At 39.2% G+C, this 12,618-nt stretch overlaps 1 protein-coding gene across 3 annotated transcripts in view; it reads left to right on the forward strand.

The window, feature by feature from the left end:
* GFM2 (GTP dependent ribosome recycling factor mitochondrial 2) overlaps positions 1–12,618 on the forward strand; it is an 18,823-nt gene continuing 6,205 nt past the window's right edge. The window contains exons 1-12 of one of the 3 annotated variants that reach the window (XM_059834174.1): positions 1–59; positions 708–797; positions 1,345–1,429; positions 3,291–3,336; positions 4,322–4,419; positions 5,309–5,434; positions 5,820–5,908; positions 7,139–7,227; positions 8,360–8,420; positions 8,517–8,702; positions 11,470–11,550; positions 12,314–12,462. In XM_059834174.1, the coding sequence (XP_059690157.1) occupies positions 735–797; positions 1,345–1,429; positions 3,291–3,336; positions 4,322–4,419; positions 5,309–5,434; positions 5,820–5,908; positions 7,139–7,227; positions 8,360–8,420; positions 8,517–8,702; positions 11,470–11,550; positions 12,314–12,462 (1,073 nt within the window). In that variant the 5' untranslated portion in view covers positions 1–59; positions 708–734. Of the gene's footprint in view, positions 60–123; positions 798–1,344; positions 1,430–3,290; positions 3,337–4,321; positions 4,420–5,308; positions 5,435–5,819; positions 5,909–7,138; positions 7,228–8,359; positions 8,421–8,516; positions 8,703–11,469; positions 11,551–12,313; positions 12,463–12,618 lie in introns of those variants that run through there. The other 2 variants (XM_059834173.1, XM_059834172.1) reach the window with 2 other exon arrangements.

Raw genomic sequence — 12,618 nt, forward strand, 5'->3', positions numbered from 1 at the left:
TCGGCTCGGCGGGCTCGTAACGGGCGGTGTGAGGGCACCGCTGCCGTCCTGCTCTCCCGGTCAGCAAAGCGCAGCGGCGGCTGTAGAAGGCGGGTGTTTGGGTCGCAAGATGAGGGGGTGGAAGTGAACCTGTATGCAAACGTCTTTCCCTTCACTATAACACCGCCGCGAAGCATAAAATCCCTGGAGCTGGGTATTAGTGTCTCCTTAAATAAGCAGCAGCCAGCCGGGAATGCTTTCGAAGCTTCTGCACTTGGGCCTTGTGTCGCAGTGGTTTTGGCGATGCTTGAAAGCTTGAAGTATTTAATGTTTTCTCTTACTTCTGTCCCAAATATGTACTTTTCCCTGTCCCCCTTCCTCTTTCAAGATCAGAAGAGCTATTTACGCTTCACTGATCGGTAATCAGTACTGTAGAGTTTATCTGTGAGTGTAAACTCCGATGTTAATTTTTCAGCTTCGCTGTTTGCAAATTGCTTTGAGAATATGTGTAGTGTTTGAGGGCGTGCATTTATGCTGCATTTTTAAGGCTTCATAACATTATTTTTACAGCTCTGATACCGATTTAATCTGCAAAGCAGTAATCTGAAAAACAGTAATCTGATCTAACTTGAAAAACAATTAAGTTTCATGATTGATTTACATGGAGGTAGTATACTTACCTGTTCCTTGTCATAAACATTTTGTGGAATGTTTACTTATATTGGCAGGGAACGGCTTTAGATACAAGAGCCAGAATGTTGAGAATTATGAGGAAGTTTTCAGTGAACGCGTTGAAGTCATCAAGTTTGTGCAATGAGGTAAACTTTTTCCCAAATTTTGCTATTTCCTCTGTGAGCAAAAGAAATACTTGGCTTACTCTGAGTAAACTTTTTTGGGATTTTTGGTCTTTCCTTTAAAAATTGGTATCCAAATAAAATGCGTAATTTCATGTTGGAATTGGACTTCACATAAGTCAGAATGTGGAAGTTGAATTTGTAATTTTTCTGTAAACTTTTTTACTTATCTGTGATTTTGATTACCTAACGTTTGTCATTGTTAATTTATATTGTTTATGCAAATAATTAGATGTATTTAAAATATTGTGGCTACTGGCAACATGTTTTGATGCTATTGATGATTTTTACTGGAATTCCCAAATAATATTGGGGTTGGACTTGGTTTAAGTCCTCAATGCTTCTGCTTCCAAACAGCTGATATCTTGAGCTTATATAAATATCTAACAACAGTATCAGTTCCTGTAGATACTTTTTTGAGTTTAGATTTTTAAGACTGGCAAAAATGTACCTACAAAGTAATTATTTATAATGATAAATATTCTAGATGATTTTTTTTTTTCCTTTTAAGCATGTGTATTTCAGGAATACAAAAATGAGAGTCGTAAGTGTGACACAGCAAAACTGCAGTCTAAGAAACTACAGTTCTCCACCAGGTATAAGTCTAAATTATCTTCTTAATAGTAGGGATTACTCTAAAAATGAGTAAGAATACTTTCTAAATTGTGTTTTATTGTATTATTTTGGTCATTATTTATAGAATTTGGTGTATGAAGCACAAACAGAGTGGTTAAAAGGTTCAAGGACTGAAAAGAAGTGTTTTGTATTGCTGCATTTTTCTCAGTAGATGTACGATATAAAGTCTTTAGAAAATAAGAAAAAGAAAAGATACAGATGTATAAGAAGTCAGGTCAGTTGTGAAACGTACTGGAACCCCTGTCCAGTTTCCTGAAGTATTCATTGGTTGTCAAGTAACTGGTGATAGCCAGCATATTAGACAAGGGGAGAAAGACAGGAATCTGATTAAATGGAAGTTTGACGTTATCATTAGTGTATTTTCTTTGCAGACTCAGGGTAAGAGAGAGAAAAAATAAGATACTTGGAAAACAAAACTTCAATTAAACAGAATTTTTGCTGTTTTTTGAGTTTTTGGTTTGCTGCACTGAGACTGAATGGAAATCAATTGATATAAGGTAGTGTTGGGAGTCAGGGCCGCTTTTTCTACATCAAGATGGAGACGGGAAGAAAATATTGGTAACTGGTGGGTAACCAACTTCTTCAAAAAAGTATGTTAATGGATTCAGCACTGTGTATCTTAGCAAAAGTCTTTAACCTACAGTCATGTACCTGAGAAGAAGACTTACTCTTCTCAGTTGCTAATGTCAGCACAGTCTCTGTTGCTACATATCACTGTTTCTATGTAGTTGTCTATGCAATGTCCTTGCTGGCTACGGTATTTATCCCCAGTTTTGCTGTGCTGAATACCTCAGTGTGTCACATGGAAGCAGAGCTTCATTCCAGACGCAAGAAGATACAGTGACTTAGACAAGCAAGAAATCTCAGACATACTAATGTGTTATTTTGTGGGTTATTTTAGAAGCCGGAGGGAGAAAGGCAGTGTTAGTTGGAGTTTTTATTTGGGGATGGTGGTGGTGGGTGGTGGTGAATTTCCAGTTTGCTACTTTGCTTCTCCTAAGATCAGTCTTTCTCCTCGTTGAGGTGTTAACCTACAAGATGCCTCTTTAATGTCCCTCTGTTAAAGAGGGATGATCTGTAGATGGTGAAGGAGTGTTAGTTTAAACATAGTTGAATTCTGTTTGGCCTATCAAAGATAAACCAAGGTACTAGGGAAGTGAGTTCCTGAGACACAACTTAAATGGCTTGAGCAGCTAAATTATGGATTAGTTTCATAAAAATTTAGCTTGGCAGCTTATTCTCCAACTACATAGGGTGTGAGAGAGGAAATATCTTTCAAGAAAATACAAATTTAAAACTCCTCAGTCCTATGTTTTCTTAACCTAGGTCAGTTTACATTTTCTCCGTGAGAATTATGCTGTCTAGCTTCAGTGTTTAAAGGAGAAATGACTTGAAATTTGTTATCTAACAGCGTGTTCAGATGAATGTCAGCATTACAGTTGTCTTGAACTGTGGCATGTTTCGTTGTTGCGTCTGCAGAGTAAGATTTTCCTGTGCTGATGGTAATTTTCTGTGTTGGCTTTTTCCTGTGCTGATGGTAATTTTCTGTGTTGGCTTTTTCCTGTTGTTTCTAAATTACAAGTGTTTTGAAGAGTTTTTCTTTTTTTTTTGAGAGAGAGATTTATTGAAAATTAAGTACATGTCTTTAGAAATCTGAGGTGGTAGAGATTATAGATTGTCATGAGTTGTGGCTCTGACTTCTTTTTTTAATAAGCTTTTTAGGAATTTTTGTAAGTATATTTAGTTTTGTTAAAATCTATCATTTCTACATTGGGGTCAGTCTTACAAATTGTTGTCTTGTTTTGTTTTGTTTGCCTCCAGGAGATGTTAAGCCTCTGCGTTCTGTCATTAATCCTCATATATCCAGGTGCGTTGTGCTAGCTTATTTTTTGGATGTAACGAACAGTTAGAGCAATTGATGTGATAAAAAGTCATGGGTTGTTGCTATGCCCATCACATGCATAGTTCATGTGAAGGTTCTAAATTAAAGTTACTATTTCCTTACTCTTACCCGTCTGACTTTTCAATATAGAACAGTTGTTGGTGTCAAGAGTGATCTTGGACTGTCTCTTGTTTGCATCATCAGAACCAAAACTGGTCTCTTAGGGAAGCTCCAAATCCATGGTGATTGCTGGAAGCTGAACGAGGGAAAGGGATGTCTTGGCAGCTATATACTTTGTGTTCATGGGAGCGCCCAGCCATGTTAGATGAGGGCCTTAGTGATGAGGACAAGGTAATTAGGGGCTGAGCTGCCGAGGGAATGGCTTGGGGGTGGAGTTCCCTTGGAATACTACTTCTGTCCCAAGGGAGAATTCAGCTAGCATTAATGGTGAATATGGGGGCTGATCACAAGCCTGTGATGCGCAGATCTAGCGAAGCAGTTTTGGAAGCTACTGGCACGGTACTTCGGAAAGGAAGACTTGGCTGAACAGAGTCAAGAACAACTTCACGGGAACTTGAATGCTAGATTTGGTGCATAAACGGTATATATGCAATCGATTGTTTGAGGCACCAGGGGTTGGGGATTGGGATGGATGAGAGGGTGGAGAGGCGGCTTCTGCCTGTGGGGAGCGCAGGTGGGTGAGGATAAGGCCAAGAGGTGGCCATCCCCTTGAAGTGAAGCGTGGAAACCTGTTCCAAAACTCTTGAGTACTACTGATCTGAAGAAAATCCACCATTTCAATACTACCGTACTTCAGTATCAGAATGTACACTGTGTCAGATATGCAACAGAGGAAAAATGTTACTCATCTGGTATGCTATTCTCAGTGAATATTAATTGCTTATGCAAATAACAGTATCACTGAATAAAAAAATTACCACAGTAAAAGCAATGTTTTCGCTTTATGCAGAATCCGAAACATAGGCATTATGGCCCACATTGATGCAGGGAAAACTACGACAACAGAGAGGATGCTGTATTATTCTGGATACATAAGAACACTTGGAGGTTAGAAATACTTTTTGTATTTCAGTAGCTTTGAGAGATTTAATAGTAGACAATAACGCGCAATGTAGTTAGAGGTTGCTGGTGGAATACTCAGCGTAGAAGCCAGTTGTTCCTAAGTTGTGCTGCAATATAACGAAATTTTAATGCACATTCCATTATGTTCTAAGGCAGTTTGAGAGATCATAGGTTCATATTTTTCTTTTACATTTAGTGCATTATGTTTTGTTTAACATTTAATTAGAGGTTCTTCTTGTTTTACTTGTTGCTCATTGGCCGTTTTGGTAAAGCTGTTTCTTTAGTTCTCTTTTGACTTGTAAAGAAACCAGATTAACAAAAAGTAGCCATTTCTTCTGAAGCCATAGCACAGGAAGAATTCCTTGCTTCAACTACTCTTCAAGCTTGAAAGGGTCACAGCAGCCTCCATTTGTGCTACTTTTTCACCTCTTAAATTTACTTCTCTTGCTTGTTTGTTTTGGTTTTTGTTAGTTTTTTTTTTTTACTTTAGTTTTAACTTGATTATCTTTTAATTACTGAATTTCAAAATGTCAGTCACATTCCATACAATAAGTACAGCCAGATTTTTTAAAACTGTAGTTTGTTCATGATTTTGGACTTTGCTTTTAAGTTTCTCATGGTATTACTAGGATTAAGAACAACAAAAACGTTGTTGGAATTCCTTGTCTTTGAGTTACAGACCATTTGTTCCCTTGAAAGGGAGCCTGGGTAAATTAGCTGACATTATAATTTTCTGAAAAAGGCTAGTTTTTATAGCTTATACGTATATAGAAGGGACAGCTTTTCCAAATCTCTCTTGGCATCTGTATTCCAAGACAATTTCAGCTTTTGAATTATTTACTTATCCAACTGTAATCCTGCTTCCTGTTCACAGATGTTGATGATGGGGACACGGTGACAGATTTTATGGTACAAGAGCGAGAACGTGGTATTACAATTCAGTCTGCTGCTGTTACGTTTGACTGGAAGGACTACAGAATCAATCTGATTGACACCCCAGGTACTACACTTCAGCAGTACTCACATTATTAGGGGAGAATAGATGAGGTGGGGTGTTGTAGAACCCTAGTCGTAGTTTTAAATATGGTGCAATGTTTAAATGGTTTAATTGCATTAGTAAAAAGGCCTGTACTGAGCTCTGTTCAGCTTTGGCTGATTGTTGTTTGTTTGTTTAAAGTGAGCTCAGACATTTCCACACTAAATTGCTTTCAGTTCTGGTATTGCAATGTAACAGTGTTTGAAGGACTGGTGGGTGTATTCCTCTGCAAGTGAAGACAGGGTTGTTTTGACATGATTTAAAAAAAAAAAATTGTAAAAAAATTGTAATGACCTGTTGATGTTGCCTGTTTAAATTATGATGGTGTAAAAGGAGGATTGTTTTTTAGGTCATGTGGATTTTACAGTAGAGGTTGAGCGTTGCTTGAGAGTTCTGGATGGAGCGGTAGCGGTGTTTGATGCTTCAGCTGGTGTTGAGGTAAAAATAACTGGTAGATTTTTTCTTTTTGTCTAATGACTTAAATCAGACTGAAATAGTGATAATAATACAGAGATGTTGCTCTGTGTTATCTCTTGATGCTTTGATCAAAATTCAGCTTCAGGAAGCTTCGCATTTAATTTCAGGTCCTGTAGTATATGGGAATTTCCATGATAATAAGGGGCAAACAAGTGGTATTCCCATTAAAGTTTGCGGCTTTTTCTTGTTTTGTTGCTGTCCTTTACAAATGCTGATTGAGGTGAATGCTTTCGGCTAGCTCCACCAGTGGAAAGAAATTACAGCTGTTCATTTCTCATTTTCAGATTTCATGTAGAAAATTAGTACTTTTCAGCCAGAATTTCTCCCTCCTCAATGGCCTCTTTAGCATGCCCTTTTGGGCATAGTGCAGAAGAGGTGGAGGCAGGCTGGAATTTGACTTTATAGCATGAGATGTTTGAGTAGTTTGATCATGTAGAAAAGTTACATTTGAAATCCCTGTGTTCCATGGGACATACCTTTTTCCTAGATGAGGGATGAGATTTCCTTTTCCTTTTTCCTTTCCTTTTTCCTAGATGAGAGAACTTTTAATCAGTGCAAGTCATATTATGTAACTTGCTATTGGAAAGCATTTACGTGCCATTATACATGAACCTGAACTGAGTAACAGCCCCCACCCCCAACAACAAAACAGTTAGATCTGCTTATGTTTTTCCTAAAACTATGTAGGAAATTCTTCATTATTCCATGTATTGGTAAGAGACTATTTCTGAATATGAACTGATTTTCATATATACCTGTTTCAACTTTCAAATAAAAATGGGTGTCATAAATGGCTCAGCAGTACACAAATTACTAGCAAAACCACAGTATTTTTTAGTGTTGGATGTGTAGCCAAAGAAATGCTTGCCTGTGTGTGCTTAAATAACTTGGCAATAAAATCTTAAGTCTCTACATTACTGAGCTTTCTCCGTATATATCCCCTGTAATGCCTAGTTTCTCTCCATGTTCCCTTGCCCATATGCCTGTGTGCCCTTAGTCAAGGAAGGGGAATGACAACAGCTGAGAGACGAGATGAGACAAAGCTGCTTGTGGTGTGCTGCTAGATATGGGATTGTCACAACACATTCAGCACAGTTCCCTTCAGTTCTCTGAACTCTGTCCCTCAGTGGTGTTGGGGAATGTATCATTCAGCTATCAGCACTGATGTTTTCAATTTTTCTTTTGCTTTAGGCCCAAACTCTGACTGTGTGGCGACAAGCGGACAGACATCAGATACCACGAATTTGCTTTTTGAACAAGATGGACAAAAACAGGGCAAGGTATTTAGACAGTTATTTTAGTAATTACTAAAAACCTTGTAAGAGAATGTGTCTAATTGAGTTGAATATTTTCTCTTAAGCATAGAGCAAGCCAATTATGTTAATACTAGGTTCTACAAGGTCAAGTACCAGGTTCTGCACTTTGGCCACAACAACCCCAGGCAATGCTACAGGCTTGGGGACGAGTGGCTGGAAAGCTGCCCCGCAGAAAAGGACCTGGGGGTGTTGATTGACAGCCGGCTGAAGATGAGCCAGCAGTGTGCCCAGGTGGCCAAGAAGGCCAACGGCATCCTGGCCTGTATCAGAAATAGTGTGGCCAGCAGGAGTAGGGAAGTGATCGTACCCCTGTACTTGGCACTGGTGAGGCCACATCTTGAATCCTGTGTTCAGTTTTGGGCCCTTCACTACAAGAAAGACATTGAGGTGCTGGAGCATGTCCAGAGAAGGGCGATGAAGCTGGTGAGGGGTCTGGAGCACAAGTCTTATGAGGAGCGGCTGAGGGAACTGTGGTTGTTCAGTCTGCAGAAGAGGAGGCTGAGGGGAGACCTTATCGCTCTCTACAATTCCCTGAAAGGAGGTTGCAGAGAGGTGGGTGTTGGTCTCTTCTCCCCAGTGACAAGTGACAGGACAAGAGGAAATGGCCTCAAGTTGCGCCAGGGGAGATACAGACTGGATATTAGGAAAAATTTCTTTACTGAGAGAGTGGTAACACAGTGGAATAGACTGCCCAGGGAGGTAGTGGAGTCACCCTCCCTGGAGGTATTCAAGGAGTGTGTGGACGTGGCATTGTGGGACGTGGCTTGATGGGCATGGTGCTGTGTGGTGTGGCTGGTTTTTTGTGTGGTGGTTTTTGTGTGTGGGTGTGTGGTGTTGGTTGTTTTGTTTTGTTTTGTGGTGTTGTTTTTTTGGTGGTTTTTTTTTTTTTGTAATGGTTGGACTTGATGATCTTACAGGTCTTTTCCAACCTTAGTGATTCTGTGATTCTGTAATACTTAATATATACATCTTTGATTATGCAGATGCATATTTTTTGCATTTTAGGAGTAATTTTTTGCAGTAAATAAGGAATGGTAAACCTATTTTACTATGTCATTAAGTTTTGTGCAACTTAGTATCTGTTTTTTTAATATAGTTTTACATATGCTGTTGAGAGTATCAAACAGAAGTTGAAGACGAAACCTTTGCTTTTACAGGTAAGCTTAGAAATTTAAATATTTATTTGCTTTCTTTCAAATGGAACTCTTTTCTTAGTTTTTTCCAGCTGTCTAAAATCTCCACTCTATTTGCAGTTGCCCATTGGGGAGGCCAAGACCTTCAGAGGACTGGTTGATGTTGTGACTAGGGAACAAATAATTTGGAAACCTACTTCTGATTTGGATGATGGAAAAAATTTTGAGCAAAAGCTGCTGCTGGAGCCTGATGATCCCAACCTGTTCCAAGAAGTCCAGGATGCCAGAAATACCTTAATAGAACAAGTAAAGTTCTAAAGTAAATACATAATATATTTAAAACTGTTATTTAGAACAGTAGAAAAAATAGGCTGAAAGGGAACTCTGGAGGTGTCTTATGCAGTGACCTGCTCAAAGCACGACTAACTTCAGCATTATATCAGGCTGCTCAGGCCTTGTTCAGTTGAGTTTTCAAGTTTCTAAGGATGGAGATTACAGTCTGTCTAGGCAGCCTGTCCCAGTGCTTGACCATCCTTGTAGCAAAACATTATTTCTTTTTGTCCAACGGGAATTTACCATGTTGCAACCTGCGACAGTGCCACTCTCCTTTCCTTGTGTACCTCTTAGAAGAATCTGGCTCTCTTTTCCCTGAATCAGGCCCACCACCACCATTTGAAGTAGTAAGAGATAGCATTTGAATCCTCCCTTAGCCTCTCCAGGTTAGACAAACCCATCTCTCTGGGCCTCCAGCTGCACCCCAGCCACCTTGGTGGTTTTCCACTGGACTTCCCGTGGTTTGTCAGTCTGTTTTGTGCTGGGGAACCTAAAAGCAGACAGTATTTTAGATGCAGCTTCGCAAGTGCAGGGTAGAGGGTACTAACCACTTGCCCTGATCCCCCTGCTGTGATCTTGCTGATGCAGCCTGGTATGCAGTTAGCCTTTGTCACTGCTGACTCACGCTGACTTGTCCAGCAGGACCCTCTGTTTGACTTCTGCAGAGCTGTTTCCTAGCTAGTTGATCCCCACTCTGTATCAGCCTATGGATTTGTTCTGTCCCAGGTGCAAGATTCTGCATTTGTCCTTACTGAACTAATTTCAAGTTTCCTTCACTTCCTTTCCACCTGTCAAAGATGCTTGATGCACATTGGAAACGTTAACACATGATGGCAAAACATGCTGAACATAGACAGTTAGACTCCCTGGCTGTACAATATGTATGTAAAATGGAAAATACTCCCTGCTCTATAAATAGGGAACTGAAGAAAGCAGGCACCAGGTTTAGCATTCAATTGGCTAACATGGCATCTTGGATGCCGTTCACAGGAGGCCTGGTGGATATGACCCAGAACCTACAGGTTATCCATACCCTTCTGGAGTGACAGTGAGAGGCTGGATGGGATATTGCAGGCTGGTCAGAATGGCACTAAATACTGTGATAGAGGCAGCTGAAGCCCACCATAAATCTTGTTTCACATCCATCCAAAAAGTCCATGGGAGGCATGAGAAAAGACCAGTATAAATATTTCTTTAACATAAATTGTCATACTGTGAAGCTAAGAAAGATAATAGAAACTTGATCTACTTGATACCAGGTTTTGAACAGTTCACAGTTTAGAAGGGGTGAAGAATGGAAGAATTAATGGAAGCAAAAGAATAATTTGCCTGTTGAGCAGTGCAGAACATTTGAAATAGTTTGTCCAGAGTGTTTTTATTCTTCCTTTAGCTGGCATTTTAAGGTCCCATGTTATTTTGTGTAATTTGTATAATTATATTGGAAGAGTTGGTTGTACTGGGAGAGAAGACTTGCTTGGAGTCTCTCAAGTAAAAAGTTGGGGATTTTACATTCAATTTGGTTTTATAAAACTTAAAGGTGTATTACATTAGAATGCATACTTTTGTAAGCAAAAATACGGGAGGTTAACAACTATGTTTATCTCAGATATCGATCCATTTTGCTGGAAGGGCTGCCCTCCATACAACTTTGAAATGCATAAACAGATGATGCTAGGCTTTCAGTTTCCTTTGAAACATCAGAATTGGAAACGTCCATTTATGTTGCTCTGAGTTCAGTAAAACACATAGGCAATCTTTCAAAATTTCCAGGTTTTAAATGGAGATATTGTTACTCAGGCCCTTATCTTAAGAAATGTATTGTCAGATAGAAAGCTTTGTAAGAACAGTGTTGGGGTTTTTTCCTTTGGTTTCTGGGCCCTTCCTGAAGCAGGAAGGGGCGGACCAGTAGTGTGATAATTGAGATAATCTTGTGTTCGTAAAATATTTCTATCCTATTAATACTCCTTATCAGAAACACTGTCAAATTTACTAGTTCGAATACCAGCCATCTTGTGCACTTTGCTTTCACTTAATTACATGAACGCTTTCCTTTATGTCTCATGTTTCAACTATTAGCTTGCTTAGACTTCTAATTGCTTATCAGTGATTAATTTCAGTATTTGGTCAATTGCTGTGGTAGCTACTACAGGGGGCAAAGTGCCTTTCTGCACTTAGGGTGTCCCGAATCTGTGACAGTGCAAGGGTGTATGTGAGACGAGGTTTAAAGAGCAGTTAATTTATTTGTCAAGCTAAGTGGTAGAGTTTGAAAACACAGGTGAGCTCTTGGACCTAGAAGCCTTTACCATGAAGAAGGTCACAATGCCCTGAAGGCTTGTCTTTTTTCCAGCTATATATCTGTTGGCCCGCAAAGTTACTTGCTGCTTACTTCAGACTTCACCTTGTTTGCAGATCTGAAATACATTGTTATACCCTTTATGGCCGTCACTGTACGGCTGCAGGCTCTTTCGGTTTCAGGGAGAAGTACAAGCATTCTCTCTCCCACTGATGTTTTGCCTGACAGCAGTTTTATAACTTGATTTCCGCTCCCCTCCCCCGCCCCTTTCCTGTCCTTTCTTGAAACCTTCATTTCTGTAATTTTCTGTGGCTTGAGTTTATGATCTCTGATGTCTTTAAAGGCTTTGTTCCTACTCTGTTCAGCTATATTTCCTAAATAACTAAGATTTGTGACTTATCTGTGAAACTGCTGTATGCCAAATAATAAAGAACTATTCTGTTGAAGGTTGCAGATCTGGATGATGAATTTGCTGAACTTGTTCTAGGAGAATATAGTGAAAATTTTGACTTAATACCAGCTGACAAGGTAATTTTTACATTTCATTAATTATAAACAAGTTTTTGCTAGCTGTTATTTTGAAGGGCTGGGTTTTTCTTCCTTTGGCACATGCAGATCATGATTTTGCAGACATGCATTTTTTTATCAACAAAAGAAATCACACTAGCTTTTGTAGTGAATTTACAGTACTGTGAATTTAGGACAAAGTATATTCAAGCTTAGTATGAATTTTATATGATAATGCACTAACTATGATTCTCAGACATGCCAGGCACAACTTTAAAAGTAGGGTACCTTTGTTCAGGAAGGGTTTTTGTGGGTTGTTTGTTTTTTTTTTTTTAAAGTCAGGCTGCTGCGAAAGCATTTAGGGAAAGGTGAATGAAATTTCCAGGTAGAGTCAGTGCAGTTTGTGTACGACCTGCTGATTCTTACAAACAAAAGTAGCATTTCAACCACTGTGAATTGCTTGGATCTTCAGCCACTGCATGTTGAAAGTGGTGAGGTACAACATCCTGAATTAAAAGGACTGTTAGAAGAAGAACAAGAACAGCTGCAGATCTGCATGAAATATTTAGAAATCTTAAAAGCGGCGTCTTCTGTTTTAGCATCTAAACATTTAGGTTTATGGTTTGGAGCTCATTGAAAGCACTGAAAGGAGTTTGGATGAGTGATGTTATATTTGCAAACATACTTAACTTTTGGGGATTTGTTAGCAATATCTGGTAGCTGGAATGCAATTTAAGGCTAAATTGTAGTTCACATGTTAACAGAAAATAATTCCTTTTTGCAGTTACAGTCTGCTATCCGCAGAGTCACGCTAGCTCAGAAAGCGGTACCTGTACTCTGTGGCAGTGCACTGAAGAACAAAGGAGTGCAGCCATTACTGGATGCTATTACTATGTACTTACCTGCACCTAATGAGCGTTCATATGAGTTTCTGTAAGTACAAGGAGAAAAGGAGGTCAGGAAAAAGGAAAAATAAGTAGGAAAGCATGAAAGGAGAAAATGAAAAATATCAACAAAACATTCATATCTTTAAAAATGTTTACTGTTCTTAGGTGTTGAATATCAGTAAAGATGTGCAGATATAAAAAT

This window comes from Gavia stellata, chromosome Z, assembly GCF_030936135.1.
Source record: "Gavia stellata isolate bGavSte3 chromosome Z, bGavSte3.hap2, whole genome shotgun sequence".
Classification (NCBI taxonomy): Eukaryota; Metazoa; Chordata; class Aves; order Gaviiformes; family Gaviidae; genus Gavia; species Gavia stellata.